This window comes from Diorhabda carinulata, chromosome 11 (genome assembly GCF_026250575.1).
Source record: "Diorhabda carinulata isolate Delta chromosome 11, icDioCari1.1, whole genome shotgun sequence".
NCBI classification, from domain to species: domain Eukaryota; kingdom Metazoa; phylum Arthropoda; class Insecta; order Coleoptera; family Chrysomelidae; genus Diorhabda; species Diorhabda carinulata.
The window spans coordinates 2,864,840-2,890,950 of NC_079470.1; the positions used below are offsets into that span (position 1 = coordinate 2,864,840).

A 26,111-nucleotide genomic window follows, 5' to 3' on the forward strand; every position below is an offset into this window, starting at 1 on the left:
ACCACGGATAAAGATATGTCTTTGTACACACTTTCCATCACCGAAATACAAAGTTTCACACATATCGTGGAGAACTAAGCGATTTTTCCTAAATTGCCTGAACAAAATTATGTTAATGCAGTTAAGAAAAAACACCCATATAATATATTATAAATTATTTTATTTACACAAATCTTTTGAATAGGCACGTTTATCAAATGTTATTATTCTAGTCCTGAGTGTTTTATCATGTTATAAAAGAATCCATCTTCTTTACTTCTAAGAACTTGAGGGTCATCGAATTCAACAATTTCGCCATGATCCACCACCATTACCTAAAAAAATGTTGTTACTGATAAGAATTATTGAAACATACAAGATGAGTCGATAACTACTAGTATTCCCCACAATATTTTTGTTTGCTTTTGAGACAAGACTCGAGACGATACTCTGAATTTTCCTTTCTAGACCAAACGGGATTTTCAAATATCGTACGGAGAGTCTCGTAGAAGTCTCGAAGTGTCGCAGATAAGAATTGTGAATATTGATTATTTATTTTAATTATCGCGTATATTACACTGGTCTGCATGAAAACCGGCCCTGACACCATTCTTGACGATTCTTATGTAAAATGTCGTCCTGAATTCACATATGACCTCAGTTTTTCCCCATCACCCTCCGCTTTTGGGGAACATTCGAAACCAAGTAAAAAATTCATAGCATAGGGTATGAAGATGTTGTTTTACTGGAGTAAACACCTAAAAATACTTTTTGCGTCTAGTGCTCTGCCCTAATGCCAATTCATTGATTATAGAGCTAAAGATGCCATGTGAACCACACTAATGGAAATTGTTCATAAATTCGCCGAAAATAAGCTCAAAAATTATCCTGTTGGCAAATTTCTGAATTTCTAGATAAAAAAACGTGCTTGGCTTACATTCCAAAACAGTAAGAACTTGTTGGGAAATCACAAAAGTGATCGCGGGGAACTCTTCCATCAAGATCTCTTAGAAGTGGAATGAAAGCATGTTGGTGCAGTTTTTGGAACAAGACGGCTGTACCTCAGTGTATAAAAAGAAAGCACCAAATGTTTTCATTACAGTTACATTTAATAATCTAGATCTTTTGGATCTACTTTCAATATTACACCAGATCCTAATTTATCTGAATTATCTCTTTGATCGCCAGATTCTAGTGGGGTACAAAACGGATTAGTCATAATTTGCCTTTTGTTTGATTTTCTCATTATCAAAAATTTTGATAACATTACTGGTATTATAACGCGAAAATTTCGATACTTGGCAAAATACTATCCAACCCGAGACACTACGCTATTCTAATAATGATAAGTACATATCCTTATTATCTTTTAGAGCTTTTTTCAATGTCCTTTTCACTGTTTGTACATGTCTTTCAATGAATTGGCTAGATTGCGGATACCTGGGTGAACTAGTTTTATCTGCCACTTTCCAATTTTTTAAAAATTGCCGAGACTGCTTGTTAGTAAACTGAGGACCATTATCTGTATATATCTGGTCTCCCATAATGAATTGATGTGTAGTATTTGTTTTCAAGCAACATACCTCTGGATATTTAGAGAAGAGATCTACAATCAAAAGGTATTGATTTTCGTTGAATTGCAAAATAAAACTGCAGGTATGTGTTGCCAAGGCTTATTAGGTAATTCTTTTAAAATAAGACTCTCTTTTTGGTTCATATTATGGAAACTAAAGCTATTGGAACAATTTTTCACTTTGACAGTTATTTCTTTATTTATATAGGGCCAATAACATGCTCTCAATATACTTTTCTGTATACAAAGATGATTGAAATGTATTTTTTCTAATATCTCATCTCTCTTTGATTTCGGAATTACCTACAAACGTTGCTCCGTAACAGACTAAGTTAATTTCTAATCTTCAAATATGGTTTTAGAAGCATATTAACTTTTTTCCTTTTCCTTAGGTCAACTATCCATGAGGATTCTCTTCAACTCTTCATCCCTTTCTGTTTACAACTCTTCAAATTATTGTGGACTAATACTGCTATACTGTATTATATCTAAATGAGCTTTTATTTCTTATTCTATGATCGAGAAGTTTTTGTTATCATAATTCGCTCCTGATAAAGCATCTCCAAAGTACAGTTGGGTTCCTGACTTATATTCACTTCAAAATAAATATTTTACAAATTAATTCTTAGTCTCTGTAACGTTTATAGAATATTGCCTACTGACTGCGCCATGTCAATTTGGTATTAAATATTGTGATACTTCAAACAACGTTTTATTAAAATATAAAATACATTATTCTTACAAGAGGACATTACGCATGCTTTCCGGTTCAGAATCGAATGACAGATGACATAGATTGGTTGTGTCTAACGTAAAACGTATATACAGGGTGGGCTAGAAAGGCGTTCGATTTTACAAACTGCTGCGTCGGTGGTGGGGATTAGTAGCTCGGTTCTCGGACATTTAGTCGCAATGGATCACTCCATCGGAGCTCAATGTGCATTCTGCATTACAAAAATAGCGATTGGTGCTCTATTGTTTGGCGTTTTTTTCGACACGAGTTTGGATTACATGACATAAATCAGTGTACAGAGGGAATGTGTGATTCGATCGTGGTTCAGAAAGTTCGAAGCTACTGGTTCGACTCTCAATCAGCTCACAGAACGCCCAAGATCAACAAGAACAGAAGACATAATTCAACGAGTTAGAGATCAGCCGACCTTATGGCTTGTGCAGAAAATCCACGTGCAAAACATCAAAAGCCTCTGCATTTGCTTAAACTAATCGTTTGAGTGGCCATATCAGCGCACGGAAGCTATTTCTTTCAAAATAAACAGGGGCAATCTGTCACTGTAAATTCTGAACGATACATAGCCATGTTAAGGGATTTTTTTCCTAAACTGGAACAATTTGAAACCAATAATCGTACGACATGATTTCAACAAAATGACGCGACATGTCATACTTCTAATGCTTCTTTGGCGGTCGTTAACATATTGTTTGCTGGGAAATTAATATCTTGCTGAGGTGACATTGCATTTCCGGATACCAGAGTCTACTCCAATAACCTAGCCACGCTTAATCAGTTGAATGACCTACATCCGAGAACAAATAGCAGCGCAATGTGCCAGCGAGTTTTTACCAATTTGAGATCTAGATTCGAGGAATGTTTGCAGCGCGATAGTGCACACCTGGATGATGTTCTTTTTAAAAAATGAATTTCCCAGATGTATATTTCAAATAAAATAAAATTTGTATGTGAATTATATTTAGTTTTTTTATTATAATTTTCTTAAATACGCAAAACTATCTGGCCCACCCTATGTAACACATATAACATTGCTAACATCCGGATGCGGATAGACATTACCAGAAGAAAAATAAACTTACCCTATCGCAGTCCATTACCGTATTTATCTTGTGAGCTATCGTCAATACAGTACAATCGGAAAAACTGGTTTTCATCGTCTTCTGAAGTACAGAACATGTTTCAATATCCATATTAGAAGTTGCTTCATCCATGACGATGATTTTATTTTTACTTATTAACGCTCTTGCTAAGCAAATTAATTGTCGCTGGCCTGAGCTGTCAAAAGGAATAATTGTTATGGAATTCTAAGACGTGACGTTCATTTGCAGTTTTTTTTTTGTTAGTTTTATTTATATATTCCAAATTTTCTGGTTATCCAGCAGAAATGAACTTAAAGAATTATGTTGTGGTGTTTATAATGTTTAACTACTATTTATTTTTATTAACTTTTCACTCCTTAGACTTTTTTATATGTTTTTCGTGATTATTTGTCTTGATTTTAAGTAGTTTTTTATGGAGAATCAGTTTAAAAAATAGCTTGTAGTGGAGCGGGGGGAACGTTTTTGTAGGGGTAAGAAGTTATTTGCCTTTTTTACCGAGACATTTAACTCATTTGTTTTCTTATATAATACATAAAAACAATAAAGTAAGTGAAAGAAATTTGGATTTATGATGCCTTTTTTTATTTTCTTAAAATTTTCTACCTTAAATGTTCATATTGTTTTTTTCTACTATCGATATCCATTAATTGTGACTCTAATTTTTATTGAAAAACGTGCCATGGGGTAAGTAGTTACAATTTTTCGAGGTAAGTAGTTACAATTTTTCGGGGTAAGTTGTTATACCGAATGAGTTTTATGTATGGAACGCCTAAATTATCTCGGAAACGGCTTGTACGCTTTCTATCAATTTTTCCTTTTGTTTTTTTTTGTTTTTCAAATGAATCACCCTGTATATTTCTCGTTTTTAGAAATCCTTAAGAAATACTTGTTATTTTTCATCTAATCTTTCCTATACCTAAATGCCATAATTTAGAAATTATAGCTACATTTAAATTATCTCTGCCGAAGTTATAATAATATATTTGACGTTTCAATAAATTATTTTAATCATATTAGGATAAGGTGATGGGCGTAGAAGTCAACAAGAAACGTGTAATATCTTCAATAATTTATATCCTAAACGAAATCCTATAAAAAAATCTATTGTCAGCGAATTAGTGAAAAGGTTTAACGAAACTGGTTCAGCAGAAGAATCAGGGCGCAGAAAAACTGCATTTCGAAAAAATAACATTGATTTTGATAACTTTTAAATCATATTTTAATAGGTGAATGAACATACTAACTATAGAAGTGATCAAATGTATTGGATTGTTTGACAACTATTTTCATTTTGATAATAATCTAAAAATTGTAACAACGTGCCCCCCGCTGCTCTAAAAATTTAACACTTTGACATATTTTTATCTCTTTCTGTAATTTTTTTCGATATTTTTGTACCCTACTGTAACTCTCCAGAGATGCAACTTGGTATAGAGGTAAACTGCCCACAATAGTAATATTTTAACTCCACTGGGTTATTCTGTAGGCCGCCGTCTATATTTTTTCACCTCATATTCCTTTTGCTCTAAAAATATTATTTGGTGTACAAACCCTTGCTATTCGATTTTCTAGCTTTTTTCATCATTCGTATTCAATATCAGTACTCTAGATACTCTTGAACTTCAAAATTATATTCCTCGTTTTAAACTCTGAAAGGTTTGTTTTGCATCTGCTTCTGACTCAACTTTGCATTTCCGTACATTTAGCCATAACTGTGCAAAGAGGTTATAGAACTCGTAGAGAAAGTTCTAGCAGCAGATTGGCAAGAGTTTCGGAACATGTTATCAAAGAAGAAGATGACTATGTTGTATCACCCTCTTTCCACCCTCCATAATTCAATCAAATGAGGACTCTAGTACAGACGATTATGACTACCATTAATATTTATAAAGATACTTTGGAATTGAAATATTTTTTTTTATTTTATTCGCAAAGAATTTATTTTCCTTAATGGTTTTTCCAGAAAAAAACCAATGGAGTACAAAAAGAGCTCAGATTACGTCTGGTACCCTGTATAAACCAAACGCCTTTACAGGTAGGTACATTTTAGCGAATACTTTCTCGCATAAGATACATATTTTTAAAAGTAGTATTTATAAATATATAAAATGAGGTATCTACGCCTATGGTATATCAAACAAAATTGTCGGCAAATTTTTTTATAACCTGCAATTGATATTGAAAGAACTATACTATAAACGTCGGTTGTATTCGAAATAAGTTTTATGTTTTGATCGAATTCGCCAAATTCCCCTTTTTAAAAAGAATCTTAAATATTGAAACTTGTAATTACTCCCATTTTGGTTGTATCAAATGTCTCTTATTAAACACTATTTCTGGATATACATCTGCTTTAGCTCTCTCTTAATTTACTCTTAGACTTTTACTAACTATCTTTTTTGTCTGTCACCGATGTGTAATTCTAATTCTGTATGTAGTGTTCTTCATATCAATTTTTAGAAATTCAACATGTCTCTCTGTATACACTGGAGACATCCTGTTTAAAGTCTATTAATAGAAAATTCTGCCAAATACTAAGTTAGTTACCTATAGTTGCTACCGCCTTCAACAATTTGGTCATCTAGATTGGTGAATAGCTTTTTAATATTGACTTGACCCATTGCTCTCCATATTTCGTCATCAGAATGATTTCCTTTGGGATCTAAGTTTGTTCTAATTGAACCTATAACATAATTAACGCCGTTAGTAGAATAGCAATTTCTTAGGATTATTTTTCTACTTAATTACTTCACTAAGATGCTCTTGGAATTTAACAAACAATAAAAATATCAGAAGAAGATAACTATCTCTAGTACTAGCTCTACTTCTGTCAATAGTTATGGAAATAAAGAATAAGAGATAAATATTTTAGAAAATATTGAATGAGTTCTGAGAACTGCTCCAGAGAAAATAAAAATTGGTTAAAAAAACAGTCGTAATATCCATCGTAAAGACTTGATCATTCCTCCGATTTGGCGTAACTAGTACCAATCTCTACTATGGGTTCAGTTTTATAGCCAATTCTAGTCTCATTGGTCGTATATGGGGCCTCACTAGCTATTGTAAGAGAGCAAGTAAGAAGCTGTAGCATATTTATACTTTTCCAATTGATCCAGTCCCAGATCATGTTCTGAAAGTCTTCTTGAAGATCTGGTTTCTTAGATCGGTAAAATTATCTTAACATTCCCTTTGATTCCCAGAATTAAAATGTTCTTTTCTGATTCATTTAGTTTCCCATAGCATTTCCAGAACACTTTTTAATTAGTAATTCGGCAGTTGGAGTCTTTAGTGGCAGTCTAAATGGCAGTTTGGATTCCCGTATTGTACTCATTTCTAGATTTATTTCCACACCACTTTCAATGGCAAGTATTTATGTGTAGGTCGTGCAGGATATCTAGAACAGAGAATGTACGGAATGACGAAGAACAGGTCGAGTATACAACACTTCAATGAGAATACAGGCTTAGCAATTGCTCTGGTACCGACATGTGATGAGGATAGAGCAGAACAGGTGGCCGAAAAAAGCTATATATATGCGGTTGATATATCAACCGCAGAATAGAGCAAAATGATCCTCAAAGACCTGGAAGAAGGGGATTGAACAGATCATGAAAGACAGAGGATTTCCAGGATAACGATTGGATAAATAGAAATTGTGACGTACGAAATGCGTGAAGTGGCAAAGAAAGAAAGAGTTATCACTTTTCAACGACCTTCTGGTTTAACAACCCTTCCAGAATCTTTGTTTCATTCAACAATCATTTCTTCAGCATTAAGAGTTGATCTTCACATTTATCAGTGGGTATATTAATTGAATTTACTCAAGTTTTTCATAATTTTTGTTTCAGAGTTATTGGACGTAGGAATGAATCTAGGAATATATATTAACTTAGAAATATGTACAAAATGGGGGGCTGTAAATACGCATAGGAGTTAGTACATCAATAAGAACTGATACTCGTTATTCAGTCTTCTATTCACTATTCTAGATTTGGCAGTTATATTCAATTTACAAGTAAAACGTATTGTAACAACATTTTTCTGGTTTGGTAGAGGTGCTGGTTCAAAAATGAAAGGGTGTTTCATTTCAAATTGAAATGTTACTTCGAAAACGGGTAGTTCCATTATAATCCAGGGACTAAGGGTTTTAACCTGACATTAAAATCAATAGGAATGATTTTTGGTATACGAGTAATTCTCGAACACCAAGAAGAAAAATTATTCCACGCGCGAGCGGCTATGGAAACTGGGGAAAACACCTGGAGAACCCCGGAAAATTGTTATTTTGTGAATAACGTGGAAGGGATTGAAAATTTCAATACTATGTATATGAATAAACATATAGAACGTGAAAATCTGTGCACAAAGGAGGTCTCTATATAGTTCACCGAAAAATGCTTCCATTACAAGATTACAAATCTACGCGTCAACAACTCCGAATTCTTAAAGACTTGCCGTCACGCTCGACTAAAATCTTTATAACTCTGTTCTTTTTGGGTGAAAAATCCCAAAGTAAACAAATTTTAGAAAAAAACCTTCACCAAGTGTTGTCAAAAGTATTTGTGATCCAAAGCTTAAATAATTTAGTTTAATAAATGAACAATGTAATTTTACGGGATTATTTGGACAAACAGAGTATGGCTCAAGATTCAGTAGGTCAGAATTGAACAAATGAGATAACATTCATTCATACCATTGTATTTAGCTAAATTCAATCACATTTTTCTGAGCAAGTATCAAAGTGCAGATTCCTGAAAAATGCTACTTGTCATTCCAGTCCTAAGACACTGTCCTTTCAGGATATGCGCCCAAAAACGTGGGATAAGAAAATTTCTATTAATCTTTCTTTAAACAATCCGGAAATTGTCCAAAACACATTTCATCAACTCTTTTGATACGGATAGTAAGTCTATCTCATTTATTTTAGCTTCATCATTGTGAGAATCTGTATTTCAGAACCTACTTTTTCTTGTAATGTCCCTCATTTTTTGGGTAATCTCAGGCCAGTTTTATTTTGAAATAATCGACGATTTCTCACACGGTAAACGAGTCGACACGCAAGTTCGAAAGGATCGCTTTCAATAATTGAATAAAGACGATGCTTGGGTAATTACTTACCATAATATAATAAATTAAAACTTCGATTGATGTGAAGTTACAGACAATAAAATATCATGGTGCAATTTTTTGGAATACTGTTAAGTCATAAATAAATAATTCGTACTGTGAAAGCTGTTTTCAGATTATAAATATCAATTGTGTATAACCAGCAAATCAAATTTATAAAAATTTTTAGAAAATGTGATTTCAGTCTATTCAAATCACGAATCCACACAGCTACAGCCTAATTAACTTGAGCATACGTATAACAAATCTTGCACCAGGGGGTCCAAAACAGCACTTCAGGGCAACGTATCTTCAAAATCCTTTATTTTTCGAAAAAACATGCAGAAACTTTTTTTTTGAAAATTTTCACGCTTGAAATACTTGTTTCTATACATTGTAGCGAAATTTTCTCAACTTTTATTTAACTATTTTCTTTAAGTACTCTCCAAAAACCACTGGTATGCCAAAAATCATTACTATCGGATTTAATGTCAGGTTTTTGTAAAATTTTGGCTTTAGCGCTTGGACTACTATTATTCATAGATTTTATTGCATTAAACTATAGAGTACAGTTATCCGCATCTAAGATGGAGAAACGTACGAGCTATCAGATATTAGCTTAAAATATTTACAATGAAAAAAAAAACAGTTAAGAACCGAAGCAAATTTACTACAAGCAAAAACAAATTTCTTTCCTACCTGAAAATAGTATGGGATCTTGAGGGATGATGGCGATGTTAGATCTCAAAAATTGCAACGATAAAGTACTGGTTTCCTCATTATCGATAAAAATTTTTCCTTCAATATCGTATAGTCTGAATAATGTGGAGATAATGGATGATTTTCCAGCTCCAGTTCTTCCTACTATACCAACTTTTTCTTTCGATTTTATTGTAAAACTGGAAATAATTAGACGTTTGATCCATGTAATTAAATTTCAATGTTCATAGAACATTATTTTGCGTGATACATTTTGATTATTTTATAAATGTAAATGGAATATTCTTCCATGACGAATACCCACCTTATATCTTTCAATACTTTGTTTTCCGTATTATTATAGGTTAGAGACACGTTTTCATATCTTATCTCTCCTAAAGACGGCCAGTTATCCAAAATTTGACCTTTAGTTTTATTTTCTATTGGAGTATCTGCGTATTCAAGAATTCTCTCTATTCCTGTCATATTATTTTCTAATTCTGTGTACTGCCTAATTACCCACTGTAGAAGACCGGTTAGCATCATCGCTTGGGTTATAGCTAAACCCACATCACCAGCCTTGGAATCTGTCAACACAAGAATAAATACAATGAACGGTGTCTTGGCGGTTACAACAGGAAATATAAGAAAATTATGAAAATCAAGCTAGAAATAGTCATTCATAACATGAGGTTTAGTTAGAAATAGAAATTAGAAGAAAAGAACAACAACTAACTATACGGAGTACGAAAATAGGGATGGGGAATGCTAAGACAAGAAATAATAGAATACACACAGACACAACAGATTGACGAATCCCACTGGAAAATCTATTTCGAACAACTGTACGCAGATACTCTCGATGAGGAGGTAAACAAAGAAAACAGTGAAGAAGAAGATGAAGAAGATGAAGAAAAAAGATCAAAAACAGGAAAGTACCTGGATAAGATAACATACCATGAGTAATTGAAATACGGAGGACAACAGCTAATGGTAGAACTTACAAAGCTTTACAACAGAGTACTATCAACCAAATAAGTTCCTAACGAATGAAAAAAGAGCATAACCATTCCTACATTCAAGAAATATGGCAGGAAATATCCAGAGAATTATAGAGGTATAGCCCTACTAAAAACAACCGTGAAGCTTTTTACAAAAATCATTGAAACAACAGTAAATGAACATGTAAACACATCGGAAGCAACAAGGATTTGGAAGAAATCGATCAAAACAATCAGACAAATAGTTAAAAAGCTATAGAATACAGCAAACCTGCATACATGTGCTTCATAGATCTCACCTAAGCATTTGACAGGGTAAGGCTAAGTGACGTAGTAGACATTCTAAAAAAGAAATACTTTCCGAAAACCATAATAGACATCATAAGACATTCAAACTATAACAGATTCACTTACATATTATCAAAATCTGACAAACACCTAACCTAATCAACGGGTATCCGACAGGGAGACTCCTTAACTGTTTAACCTGATAATGGACGAAATAATAAATCATGTCAAGAATACAGCAAGAGGATATTCACTTACAACGGGCGCAATATAAATTATCTGTTATGCCGATGCCGCTGTAATTGTGGCAGAGAGCGAAGATGAAACCTTTAACATGCAAGTATTCACTGCAAAAACTAAAACTTTTGTCATCTCTAAAGAACCAATGTGGTGCAAGCTCGCCCTAGAAAATAAAACCATAGAACAGGTAATGTCATTTTACTACCTAGGCACACAAATCAACGCAGACCAAAACAGAATAAATGAAGTAAAAGGACAAGCAAACAAAGCCAGCCGAATATCAGGCGCACTCCGGGACATTACCAAGACAAACAAAAAGGCAAAAGTTAAATTATACAAAGCCTGCGTTAGACCCATATTGACTAATCAACTAAAAACATCATCGAACAACAGATATATAAATACTCAGAAACATATGCGGACACAAACTAAGAGACAGAAAGAAAGACATGGTCAGATGGGGACGTAAACGTAGAAGAGCTTGGACAAGATGACCAGAGAAAGATTAGCAAAGAGCGTACGAAACTGTAAACCATTGACTCGACGACCTTTAGGAAGACCTCCAAAAAGATGGATGGATTCATGGACATCAACATCTCAGGGATGACAAGTTGGAAACTGCAGATCTAAGGCCTACAATGCGTTAAAGAAGAAGAGAAGAAGAAGTAATGTTCTAATGAGTGGAATAGTTTGTGAAATGAGCGGAGCGAAACGAAAAAATCACGAAAAAAAAAACAAAATCACTTGTAACACAAATATCGTACAATATTTTTGTTTAACTGCCTTGTTTTGATAATGAAGTAGTGGAATTTGGGATGACATTGAACTTCCAAATGCTTTTTGATATTCAAATAATAACAAAACTATGTTAAAAATATTTTTAATACGCTTAATAGCTATGTTTGTAACTTACATGAGTCGAAAAAACGTCTTTAGGCAGGAATTGAATACAATATATCTTATACTAGCGGAAATTCTATCAAAACACAGAAGTTTAATGATAATTCTCCTTATAAAATATATTATATCTATATTAATTAATATTTTTAACATTTTAATCAAGATTTAAACAAAATAACAGACGAATTTGTGCAGCTATTAAATTTGTCAATTTTTTTCTTCGGCGTGTATAAATACCAATTAATAATTATTACCACATAAGTAGTAAAATACAAAATAACATAAGCGTGACTTGAACCTGGGACCATGTGAGCCTCGTACTCTATGGAGAACTCAATAATCTTTTTTACTCACTACTGTATGTTTCTTCACACACTAGTGGATAAAGTAAAGTTTCACGCACTCGAAAGTGTGTGTAAAGTACGTACTTTACGCACGGTAGTAGAAAAAATACTTTTAACATTTGTCCACGTAATCAATCACTTTTAACAGTGTTGACTCTCATTAAAAAGTATAACTTTTAATGGCAGTTGTACACAAAAGATCCTATCAAATCCTATCTTCAAGACTAAATTCTATTCACGTATTTTGAATATTTATAATTTATACATGATTTCTTCATCTCAAGATATTGAGTTACAGGTCATTTAGTAGTTTGGAGCCCGGCAACAGAGAGGAATTGGGGCTACAACCCAAGTATACTAAAGTAAATGTATATCGCCATTATGAAATCTATCATCGTAACCTCTTCATAATGCGAAAACTGGTCTGCATATGTATAACCATGTGAATGTGAAAGAATTCTGCGAAGAGAGAAGAAACTCCCCCCTCGATGGTCAGTGGAGAGGAGTTTTTTAGACAGATGAATATAATGATATAAAGGAAGCATCTAAGATAGAAGTGTATGGACTCAGTTCCAGAATGGTTTTCGATTGCTTAGGCATACTTAACAGACCCGGCAGGAATAACATAGCTACTACCTGCTTTGGGTCAAGTCAGGCAAACGAAGAAGCTCAAGCATTCTTCTGAGACTAGACCCATTTTGTGAAATCGCCACCAATACAAAATACTAAACACATTTTTACTGTTAAAATTATACCAACTACATCACAATTACGCGTACTTAGATCATCAAGTTTAGTACAATCTGTAGAGGAACTATCGCAAACAAAAGATCATCATCCTGTCTAAAAGTCAAGCAGCTAATAGAGCTTTAAGCTGAAATATCTTGAAATCGAAACTCGTTTGGGATGACCTAGACAAATTAACTGAGCTAGGCAAGAAAAATAAACAATAACAAACACCTGAAGACGCTAGACCTAGCAGATAATGTGGCGTGCAAATTCTGTTGCACAGAAGACCAAACCTCTATCCACATTCTCTCTAAGTGTGAAATACTAAGGAACTCCAAAGCACTACATCTGGATGCGTATAAAATAGAAGACGAAGATCTTTGGTATATAAAGTCATCCACTATTCTAGACTGCGTAAAAGCTGAGTTCCCCAGTATCGCAGCAAGGAAGGGGGGGAGAATAGATCCTTTGGATCGCAGTGTATACGATATTTCAAATCTATACATACATACATAGGTAATGAAGAAGAGAAAAGGTAAAGTGAAACTAATCAACTTGACCTATCAATATATTCCAAATTTTCATATCAATAAACCTTTTCTCGCGAAAAATAATTACATAAAAATCAATTCGGTAAATATTTTTACAATCAATCCCCTAAATAATAAACTTTGACGCTGATATAGCAGCTGGAGAGATAAATAACTGGATCAAATAATAATACTCATGGTAACCATAAATTGATAAACAAGCAAAAACAATAAGCGATAAGAGACGTATGAACATCTAGAAGAACAAAAATGAAAATGATGAATGTACAAACAAAGAAGATGAACATAATAGAATATGAGAAAGTTATTAGATGAAAACAAAAGAGAAGAATACGCGAAGCAAGTAGAGGATCTTCTATATTAACACGAAGAAAATAAAAACTTGGAAGAGATATGGGAGAATAAAGGATAACAAGATTGTAAGAAAACACGATGAAGAATATACTAAAACAATATCTAATAAAAACAAAAAGTGGATTGATGACAAAAAAAGAAATATCGATATAAAAAATAACATGAAAGATTTTATGGTAAATCAATAAAGGATAACAAGATATATGAAGTTAGAATAAAAGTGATGGAAAGTAAAAGCGTAATAGAAGAGTGAAACCAGTTTAAAGAAATCTGGAAAGAAAATTTTCAAAACGGTAATGGAAAATATAAATTGTATAAATAAAAGCCAGAAAATGAGGAAAAATTAACAAAAAAACCACTGACATTTGAAGCAATAGAAATCATTGTGAAGAGTAAGAATTGGTGAATACTTGGAACGATGAAATAAATATGAAACTAATGAAGTACGGAGGGAATAACTGTACGTACGATTATATATTATATTGATAAGGAATATATGGAGAGATGAAGGGATGCCAGGAGAATGTGAAAATTAACAAAGCATCACAATACATATAAAAAAATAACATAAATACAAAGGAACAACGCAAAACAGATACAATATATTCAATTAAACAGTTAGTGGAAAGCACATGAACACCAGACCAAGACCAAGAGATAGAAACGAATAGAAAATATATTGAAATGACTATGAAGGCATCAAAAGTAAGTGTACTGACCAGCAAAAGGAAACTCAATAAGCAGCTGGGGTCAGATAATAGCATACGCAGACGATATAGTCCTGAGAACAAAAAAGTGTGTTGAAAGAACGGATGGAATAAGGGAAAAAAATTAAAATAGAACGAAAATTATGAGATATGGCGAGCAAGAAGTAGGAAACCTCAAATCCATATAATAACTGTTAAAAATAAAGGGGCAAAAAGATCAGAAGCTAATGAGCCATATGATGAAAATAAGAGAAAGTTGATAAGCAAAATGACCAAATTGCATATTCACAAAACAATGACAATAACGAAAATACAAAAGAAAAGGAGCATAATAAAAAGATAATGAGAACAATATTAAGACCGATGAAGATTGATGAAAATGAGTACAATATACATGAACCAGAAAATTAAAGGTAGATATAAACAAATAAAAAAAACTAACAAACAAAAATTAAGATGAAAAAAGACGAGGACTCAGTAGGTGCTTAATACTACAATGGGATCTAAGAGGTAAAAGTGGTTAAAAGAAGTAGATGGAAATAAAAAACAAGGAACAGGACAGCAAGGAGAATAATTAGTGACAGAGTGGAATGAATAGACGATGAACGAGGATTCACCTCACAAAAAGAATCTAGAAGTTTTATTCGGTCCAATACCACCACCAAGAGTGAGCATTTGATATATCCAGTGAGCTTAGGAGCAGTGTGATAAAAATTAAAACTCCCACACTTTATGGTACTTATAGGTTCACTTACTCTCCAACTTTTATTGTACAATTTCAACTTCATCACATTGTACGTCAGTATCTTCCAGATATTATTAGAAAAATCCTATATTCCTTAACATTTCTGTTTTCATGTGCTCCCAATTACTTTTCTAACTCTATCATCACCAGTATTATTGATATTATTTAAAGCATTGTAAAAGATATAAACACAAAAAGTTTTTTTGTATACATATCAAAGACTTGTTATGAATCCACCTACCTGTATCAAAAATAACGAACTTTAGAATAACAGCAGCTGAAAATGTTGCTGAAGCTATATCGAGAATAAAAGCATAAAATCTTGATGAACACATTAACATAAACGATGCCGAAGTAAAATGATTTTGATGAATATCGAACTCGGATATGAGTAAAGATTGTTTCTCGTATGCTCTCACAGTTTGAAGACCTTCTAATGTTGCATTCAAATAACCAATCATTGGACTTCTTGCTAAAAAGAAACAAGTATGATTGCACTAAGAGGCTGCCTATATCTAACATTATTGAAGCTGTAGTAATCGGCAAAACAGTAAGGTCGACCGCCCACGATGCAACTGTTTTGAAACAAACTTGCAAACCAGTTGAGCTTTTCTCAATATGAGAATTGAACCACGAATTTGTGGGGTAAGTGAGAAAACAGCTTTTTATCTACATTCAATGGAAATTCGATGGAAATCTATAAAAGTTCTATCTGTCTGAGACAGTTCTTGTGCTGCTACGAACAATCTAGAGTTCACATTTTGACTTAGGTATGGATAGATCCAATATTTTCTCTGTATCCTGCGTTGCCTGCGGTATTGATAATAATCAATGTCGTCTTCCTCAACTGAGTCTGAATACATAGAAAAATTACGTTTTTCTGCTGCACCAAATGATTTAATGCTGATTACGATTCGTATCCGCACTCAAAAGTTTTATTGTGATTGCGAAACTGTTACAAGATCAACTGGTTTACAAGCTTTGTTCAAAACAGTTATAACGTGGACGGTCGGCCTGATAAAACTAATATTTTTGTGAGTTCTGACGTTGATAAAAGTTTCAAAAAGGTCCTTGTATATCACATCGCTTACTAACTGTCGGAATTAGTCGTAAAATATACAGAGCGCAGCTAAATCATGTAACAAATGCATTACTTTGCAAACAATTTAATTTTTATAAAAATCCTAATATAGGCCGATTTTCAATTTCGTATGGTGACTCTTTATAGAGTGTAAAGTCGAATGGAATAAATTCGTTGATGGATAGATGAGGGCGGGTTGGGAAAACACGTCGGCTAATATCAACTTCTTTATTTTAAATGCAGCTCCCTGTATATTATTCATCTTTTTATTCTTCTAATATGTTCTAAATGAAACTTTCCGCTTATTACGTTTTTCTTCAAATATTTGGAGTATTCCTTTGTTCACGTATTGTGGCACAGTAGTCACTTCTGACTTATTTATTCCGGCATTCGAGTTTGTGAAGAAACTCTATCCAAATTCTACAACTAAAGCTTGAATTAAAAGTGAATTTATTGACTTTATGGTGATAATGTTCTTTGTAATCGATGTTCTACAGCTGCTAGGTTTGAGTTTGACCACTCAACCACTGCACCATCATAAGAAAACACAAATTCAACTCCAACAACTGGGAATTTAGTTGAGGGCTGCAACCAACTCGGATTTCCATAGATAAGTCCAGTCTTATATATATTTGTTTGTTGCTGAAAGTTTTTTTAATGTATATTATTATAATTTGGAGAATCGTATCCTTGTATCGTTTGTTTGGTTTTTATTAATTCAATTCATAAGGCTTATTCAAATCCAAACATAATTCATGTCCTACGCCTTTCTTAAATTGTTTTAGAAACATCGAGTGTTTTTAGATTTATTTCCAATATTAACATTAAGAAAAAATGATTTTTTCACAAATTCGCTGCATTACAATCAAAATTTATGTCCCATTTAGCTCTTGATATTGAGAAAGAAGTCAAAATCTATTCCAGTGCTCCTTTGCTGATATGAAATATAAAAAATCCAAGAAAGCTTTTTGTACAACTGGCATTAAAAGTGACACTTTTAATGACAGCCACAGTGTTAAAAGTAATTGTGATAGTGTTAATAGTTATTTATGATACAAATGTGCATGGATATCATACAATATTTTATCTACGACCACATTAAAAAATACTTTTGTTGAAAACATGATTGTAATTTAAATTTATGGTAGTTTGCAACTTTGAATATTGGGACCATAACGTAGATGATTTCCATTGTCATTGGTTTGACTTTTCCAAGAAATATGCAATGACATTTGAAAAACATTACTATTTTTCGCGCGTTTTTAGACGTATGCACAATATGTACCTAATTTCATTTATTTTACATGTTTAATTTTAATATTTTTTCTACGCCCATGTCTGTAAACGTCAAAAATTGCACTGTCAACATTCCTTGTAAATGACATTTAACAATAACATGCACGTAATAAGATCCCATAAGATACACGTGCGTTTTGAGAAGAAAACTTAAACTTCTAATTTTTAATTAAATCACAATCAAATTTTTATTTACGTAAGACTTTATTTGGTCTATTCACACAAATTTAGTCAATTAAAGAACATAAAAACTATCAGCATTAGCGAGATATATTCAGGATTGAATGAGTGATGCCGCTAAATGTAGGCAGCACATTATGCAGTTTGTTTAAAAATAGGACACGCTTTCTTAAGTAGCATGCTATGAATGGGCGTAGAAAAAGTATAGTACGTTTAACGATTTGTAAGCCCATTACCGACTCGTGAAATTTTTCACTTCGTGCTTAATGGGTTACTTACAACTCTTGTTACATAATATACTATCAAACACTACTTGTCACAATAAAATCGGATAAAATTATAATAGTAATTGTAGGAACTGTAAATTTTCATCATCAACATTTAGGAATTATTACTTATGAATATTAGTATTAATCTTATAACTAGAACAAGTGCTAACATCAATACCTTTCGACGTTAGGGAACAATATTGGACGATAACATTCCAAAATATTTGAGTTGTTAATAAAAATTAATAATCTTTTTCAAGTACCATACACTTTGCAGCGTGTAGGTGCCCAAAACTTCTAATCTATTATCTGAAGGCACCCCTCTTCACCACGACTAAAAATTGTTGCCGTACCGTGAATGCCACACCAGTCTCTTATACTCTGTAGCAAGGAATGTTCTACGTTCTGTCCTCTCCTTCCGTCGATCTTTCCAATCAGTATGAGCTTGAGAGCTGAATATCTCGGTCCTAGCAGGATGGCCCCAAATAAGATACTTTTCGTTGTTTAATCACCGCGATCAGTTTTCTTTCCACACCCGTTCCCCTCAGTACTTATTCATTCGTCATGTCTTAGGTCCATGGGTTCCGCAGAAATCTGCGCAACAGCCACATTTCCATTGCATCTATTCTGTTTAAGAATCTCACTTTCAGGGACCACGTTTCGACACCATACAAAAGAATTGGCCAAATATAACATTTTATCACCATCAATCTAAGGTTTAGGGGGACTTCTTGGCGGATTAGGAACTTTGTAAAAGATATTTTTGCAATTGATATTCGAGTTTTAACATCTTCGTCCAAATCCCATTTTTCATTTAACATACATCCAAGGTATTTAAATTTATTGACTCTCTCTATGTTACTTCCATTGACAAGTAATTGAGCTTCGCCGTGCTGTTGTCTGCTTATGACCATTAATTTGGTTCCATGTGCGTTTGTGAGTTCGTAATTGGCTCCAATTTCGTTGATAGAATTGACTAGCTCTTGTAGGTCTTCTACGTTGTCGGCTAGTATCGCAGTATCGTCGGCATACCTAATATTATTTATGAAAGTTCCATTTACTTTAATGCCTTTTTTATGGTCTTTTAATGCCAGCTGAAAAATTCGTTCTACGTATATTTTAAATAGCATGCATCCGTGACGGACTCCTTTAAGTATCTGAAGGTGTTCCGTAGTTAGAGAGCCGCGGGTTTGCAGTTTTGCAGTTTGATCTGCATACAGCTTTTGTATGATCCTGATGTCCTTACTATCCATATCAACATCCTGTTATATTAGCTTTGCCAAATGGTTCCAAACAGCAGCAATCGTAACTAACCAAATAATTGTATCTATTATTTGTATATAAATAATATTATTTGTAAATAAATAATAGTAATAATATAGATTGAGAACTATTACGTTTGCATGTGATATTATCGTGTTTGCAAATCAGTATTGTCCTGGATTGACAGAGAAAGACCAATAGAGTGTCTCCAAGATCTCCAGACCCTACACCTCTTATTTTTTCAATTGTTTTTTTAAACGAAAGGTTTGTGCAGGTGTTTAGAAATGTAAATCGTTTGTAAAGTGTTTCGAATTTAATTTTAGTTTTATTTTATTTTAGAAAGTTATACTTATGAATCCAATGCGCAACTCGAGACCGTCATTTTGATTAAATCTAACTTTACTTTGAGTTAGTTTACTCGCACTGGTTTTCATCAATTATTTTTTCGAAAACGACAACTGGTCATTATTCCAATCCATTATTCTCTATTAGAAAAAATCAGGTCAAGTCTTCATTCTACTTTTCTCATTATTAAGTTTTTTGTGTAACTTTTGAAGCTCTCGCAACTCAAGCTGACGATATCTTAAGTATTTAAACCCACTGACCGGAATATCCGTCATTTGACGGATATGGTTTACTTCAATCACTGCTGAAGGCGTTATAGTCGGTATCACCGAGCTGTACTTCTTCTGTGACAGCTTCAGTTGGTTCAATGCGTCGAAGTAGGTAGCTTCGGGTATAGGGTGCTGTCACTCGTTATTCAGCGGCGAGTAATTGGGTCATGACCGATATTTCATTTGAAACATAATTCAGAAGCAGGTCAAAAGAGGCAACTAAATTAAAAAAAAATCAGACGTATGCGAACAAATAATGACAGTAGTGCTTCAAACCCACGTCAAGAAACATCTTCCATCACTCCTCCGCAGGGAAATTGCCAATTTTGCCCTTACCAAAAGAATAGGAATAAATGCATAAAGTGGTTTTTCGTACTAACCTATGTGATTTTATTGCTTTACTGTTTTTTTCTTGATGTTTTGTTCTCAGATATCTGTGGTGCCTCACCAAACGAAATGTAATACTGTAACTACTAGTCGCGTAACTAGAAAGATGCCCACTTTTGTGAGAAAGTTTCTTTTCTCGAATGAAGTGATTTGTTCATGAGACAATAATGTTTATTGGAGATGATAAGACTAAGTTTTATAAGTCTGTTGTTTTCCTAATTTGAAATATAAATTCATTTTGACGCTCTATTTTTGTTCCAAAATATCATAAGTAGTTGCTGAAGAGGAAACATCGATTAACAAAGATAAAATTTTCCAGAAAAAGAAAACAAACAATTAATAAATCGTCTTTTCAGACATAGCGGTCATTAAGACTGACAGGGTATAGAATGATGTCCCAGTCAAAGGGCTAATTAAAAATTGGAGCTTGAACTGCAATGAGATACGTACCTATTCAATTTTCAATTTATGACTTAATCTGCTTAGGACTTTTTAATCCCTTTCTAGAAAATCTTAGTTTGCAAATATATTCATTTAATAGCTTTATTACCTTGTTTTTCACAGGTAAATAAATATTTTAAAAGGTGCTCGTTGAACTTGATTCATTGTTCTAATAACCACTCTTCTTTTTCTAAACGAAACATAACGTAAAAATGATAACTTTTGTTATCTTCGACAAACAGTGATTCTAGTAACCATCAACATAATCTTTAACCACAAATACCGTTTAAATAATCAATACTGTTCAAGTTAAATATTTCTAACTATCTTAATTGATTAATTCAGCTGATTTCGTAGATTTTAAAATGAGTTGATTATTAAAAATGGTAGATAATTTGCAAAAAACCGACCTATTTCCGAATTTTCATCTAAAATAAATTGTTGGCAGAATAATGAGTTTTTTCCATAATTTAGCTACACTCCGGTTCTCAAATATAAAGCCTGAGTAAGGCCAAGTAAACATCGAGTTGTTACAGATAATATGATAGTTAATTTATTATTTTCAATTGAATAATAATCGATTCTTACTTGCTGCATCCAATCTTTTCGTACCTCTACCAGTTGGTAAGTAAAATCGTTGAATGAAGTACAGTTTGATCAATAGGAAGATTGATGGTATAATAAAAAGTGTATTCACCGATATAATCAAATATAATATACCAAGAATCGCTAATGTTTGCTAAAATTAGGAGAAAAATTTCTATTATTAGTGTAATAATATATAATAATAAAAAAACGACTGCAAGACATACAATCATAATCAACTTAGAGCAAATATACGAGAGTTTTCTGAAATATTTCCGATCTAACAAAGGAACACGTTATTTGTTCCATAATCCTTTTCAGTTTAGTCTATACAGTTAGTGCAGTGTTGTCTCTCCTCAAAATAGGTAAAAAAAGAAAGTGCCGCTTAAGCTAAATCGTATGAATACAGAGGATGACCAACGAGAACAAAGTTAAATTTAGTCAAGGCGATCACAAAAATCTGTTTCTGCATTACACGAATGTATGAGGGATCCAGTTTTTACCTATTGTTATAAATCGACCCAAAAAATTCGACTCATTTTACTTAAACCGCGTCCTTAAGGCCTGGGAAAAGTACATGCGAATGCGATTTTCGTCTAAAGTTTTAACTCCATGCGTACGGCCTCAACAAATGCCTTTGAGGTCTTACTGAGCCTTTGGATCTTACGATATAGATAAGGGGATATATAAATATAGATTATATATCCTATATATAAACGAATTGAAGACTAGAATAACTGGTAAAGTGGAATGAATGTCCCAGGCAGTGATCTCGCTACCTCATTGTTCTCAGGTTATCGAATGAGTCGAGAGAGTTCAGCTCTTAAGATTGTCTCAATGTTGGTCACGCAGGGTTGTAATCACAGAATATCCGCTCAAAAGGTTATCCACAACGAAAAACGCACGCTCCTCACTGTTCAAACGTATGCTGGCGACTGAGTTGTGCCGAGACAAAATTAAATAGCCTCACTTCTCGAACGAAATCACTAACGATCCGCTACATCATAATAATAATCCACAACGAACAACGCACGCTATTCACTGTTCAAACGTATGCTGGCGACTGAGTTGTGCCTAGTCAAAATTAAATAGCCTCACTTCTCGAACGAAATCACTAACGATCCGCTACAACATAATAATAATCCACAACGAACAACCCACGCTATTCACTGTTCAAACGTATGCTGGCGACTGAGTTGTGCCGAGACAAAATTAAATAGCCTCACTTCTCGAACGAAATCACTAACGATCCGCTACAACATAATAATAATCCACAACGAACAACCCACGCTATTCACTGTTGAAACGTATGCTGGCGACTGAGTTGTGCCGAGACAAAATTAAATAGCCTCACTTCTCGAACGAAATCACTAACGATCCGCTACATCATAATAATAATCCACAACGAACAACGCACGCTATTCACTGTTCAAACGTATGCTGGCGACTGAGTTGTGCCTAGACAAAATTAAATAGCCTCACTTCTCGAACGAAATCACTAACGATCCGCTACAACATAATAATAATCCACAACGAACAACCCACGCTATTCACTGTTGAAACGTATGCTGGCGACTGAGTTGTGCCGAGACAAAATTAAATAGCCTCACTTCTCGAACGAAATCACTAACGATCCGCTACATCATAATAATAATCCACAACGAACAACGCACGCTATTCACTGTTCAAACGTATGCTGGCGACTGAGTTGTGCCGAGACAAAATTAAATAGCCTCACTTCTCGAACGAAATCACTAACGATCCGCTACATCATAATAATAATCCACAACGAACAACGCACGCTATTCACTGTTCAAACGTATGCTGGCGACTGAGTTGTGCCTAGACAAAATTAAATAGCCTCACTTCTCGAACGAAATCACTAACGATCCGCTACAACATAATAATAATCCACAATGAACAACCCACGCTATTCACTGTTGAAACGTATGCTGGCGACTGAGTTGTGCCGAGACAAAATTAAATAGCCTCACTTCTCGAACGAAATCACTAACGATCCGCTACATCATAATAATAATCCACAACGAACAACGCACGCTATTCACTGTTGAAACGTATGCTGGCGACTGAGTTGTGCCGAGACAAAATTAAATAGCCTCACTTCTCGAACGAAATCACTAACGATCCGCTACATCATAATAATAATCCACAACGAACAACCCACGCTATTCACTGTTGAAACGTATGCTGGCGACTGAGTTGTGCCGAGACAAAATTAAATAGCCTCACTTCTCGAACGAAATCACTAACGATCCGCTACATCATAATAATAATCCACAACGAACAACGCACGCTATTCACTGTTCAAACGTATGCTGGCGACTGAGTTGTGCCTAGACAAAATTAAATAGCCTCACTTCTCGAACGAAATCACTAACGATCCGCTACAACATAATAATAATCCACAACGAACAACCCACGCTATTCACTGTTGAAACGTATGCTGGCGACTGAGTTGTGCCGAGACAAAATTAAATAGCCTCACTTCTCGAACGAAATCACTAACGATCCGCTACATCATAATAATAATCCACAACGAACAACGCACGCTATTCACTATTAAAACGTATGCTGGGGACTGAGTTGTGCCTAGACAAAATTAAATAGCCTCACTTCTCGAGCGAAACCACTAGCGAACCGCTACAGCATAATAATTATAATCCACAACGAAAAACGCACGCTTCTCACTGTTCAAATCCGCTACAACATCAATGGTGCGCGTTTAAAAACACTTATGCTGCCGTATCCTGTATGATAGTCAGTTTTTGAGTAAATAACTTTTGAACATAAATTGATATTGCTATTTTAGAATTACATTAGTAGAAACGTAACTTTAATATTTAGGTTTATTCACTCAAACCTTCGAGTAAGCTGTCTTTCGTATTTTTAATGCCGTCTCTACTATAATCATTCAAGGTTTGAATGAGGAATTGTCCCTGTCCTAAGGTATGTCGGTTATCTATACTTAAAAGGAGTGTGAGGTTTAAGGTAGAGAGTAGTTTTGTTTAACAATTGCTGCATAGAAAAAATTTGATTGAGATCTTTACAAGAATTATCACAGGTTTTCTGCCAAGATACGTACATTATATCTTTCAATGAATTGATTGCATCTTTTCCTGTATATAAGTTACAAAAATCTCCATTAAGTAATAGATCTTTTACTAATCCAAAAGCTTTCTCATTACCATGTATTCCAATATGTCTTTAATCCAAATAAATATCACATTCAACTTTAGTTATATAGTTTTGATGTCACGTAAAATTAGATTGCTTTTTATTTTGAATGTATACTGCACATCCAACTCCATCCCTCGTCTTAGATCTATTAGTGTATATTATTTTCTTATCAGCAAGCTCTACTAGTATGGATTTCAACAAGATTGAGTTAATGCGTCTAGATTCCGTATTATTAGAGATTAGGACATTATGGACTTCAAATAGTATATATAACTGAATTCATTGGTTTGAAATAAGGCTTCCGCTAGTAGAGGTGTGTTCTTAATCATCCGATATGGATTTGTGAAATATGGATATCGGATGATATGGAGATGCTACATAAATTATTGGTCGTTGAGGGTTTTTAGTTTAATTAAATATCTCTGACCATATCATATACCTTCTATGTTTGGACCATAGTAATTTACTTTCTACTATCTATGATACCCAAGTATTTATAACAGTTTAGTACCGATGTGCGAAGTCTTTGTCTAGTAGAAAACATTTGTCTAGAAGAACATGTTGGTTCGAATTGAAAAAAATTTCCAAGTGTTTTTTAATCGAAAAGATGCTTCTTAGGGGGCGTCGCAAAAAATTTTATTTCCAACGGCCACACTAGTATTTAATAATTCGTTGAATCTCTTAAAATTTAAATTAGTGAATATAATACTTACTCGAAAAATTTCATAAATATTCAGAGGTATTACTTCATCCATAGTCAAAAGATCCTTAGAAAATCTGTTGATGATGTTTCCCATTAAATGTTTGTCGAAGAAACTCATAAAAGCATTAACGACGGATCGTGACATTTTCTTGTGGAGCTTAAAAGATGCTCGTAAAGCAAAAAATATATTCAAGTAAATTCTTGCTGAAATTAGAATAAATCCAACTATGATGAGGATATAATATAAAGTGAGGTAAAAATTCCTTTTTTGAATCACGTCATAATATTCTTTAGTGTCTGTCTTATTGGAATATACAAGATTTGATACATTAGGTTCATTATTTACCCTGAAACAAGAAATTATATTTATAACAATCTTTCACTGATACGTTGTAGATGAAAGAAGATAAAAATGGAATAATATCATGAAAAATGTTGTTTGTCAATCCTAACAAATAACAAATTAATCATCAATTAAAATTTTTCAGTGAAATTGCATACTATAAAAAATTCACTCAGTTACAATTGAAGTTGCATAAATCGATTAATCTGTACATTATGATCAAGGAATATAAAGTTTTGTCGTTCCATTTTATGGATAGAAAGGTATTTTTTTTTATTTCAGTTTAACGTGCCTCGACAGCCTGGTCATTGGCACAGAAAAACAATCATAAGTTAAATACATTCGAATTAAATAAAAATAAAATTAAAGTTAAATACAGTTACATACAAAAAATAAAATCTGTTACAATGTATAAATTAAATTATATTTTTTTGTACAGCTTGGTGGCTTTAAGGAACTGCACGATTTTCCTTATTTCCGTCGGGCAGTTAAGTGTCTCTTGGAGGTTGGTTTTCATATCAAACTATTGATATGCGGTGGAATATTCTCTTCAGTCGGTGAGGATGTACTTAACAGTCACAGGAACTTGACAAGTTCGGCAGACAGGACGACTTTCTGACGACATCAAATAGCCGTGAGTAAGTTTCGTGTGGTTGATACGAAGTCTTCTTATTGACACAGCTT

The 26,111-nt window shown here is 33.6% G+C and overlaps 1 protein-coding gene across 2 annotated transcripts in view; it reads right to left on the bottom strand.

Annotated features, from left to right (window-relative positions):
* Positions 1-137: 137 nt before the first annotated feature.
* The window catches only part of LOC130899429 (ATP-binding cassette sub-family C member 4-like), a 55,202-nt gene continuing 29,228 nt past the window's right edge, over positions 138-26,111 (bottom strand). For both annotated transcript variants that reach the window (XM_057809357.1, XM_057809358.1), the window contains 8 exons: positions 25,095-25,431; positions 21,187-21,337; positions 15,309-15,539; positions 9,534-9,795; positions 9,209-9,408; positions 5,951-6,086; positions 3,383-3,578; positions 138-314 (listed from right to left, as the gene is read on the bottom strand). In XM_057809357.1, coding sequence (XP_057665340.1) covers positions 204-314; positions 3,383-3,578; positions 5,951-6,086; positions 9,209-9,408; positions 9,534-9,795; positions 15,309-15,539; positions 21,187-21,337; positions 25,095-25,431 — 1,624 coding nt within the window. In that variant the 3' untranslated portion in view covers positions 138-203. The remainder of the gene's footprint in view (positions 315-3,382; positions 3,579-5,950; positions 6,087-9,208; positions 9,409-9,533; positions 9,796-15,308; positions 15,540-21,186; positions 21,338-25,094; positions 25,432-26,111) is intronic.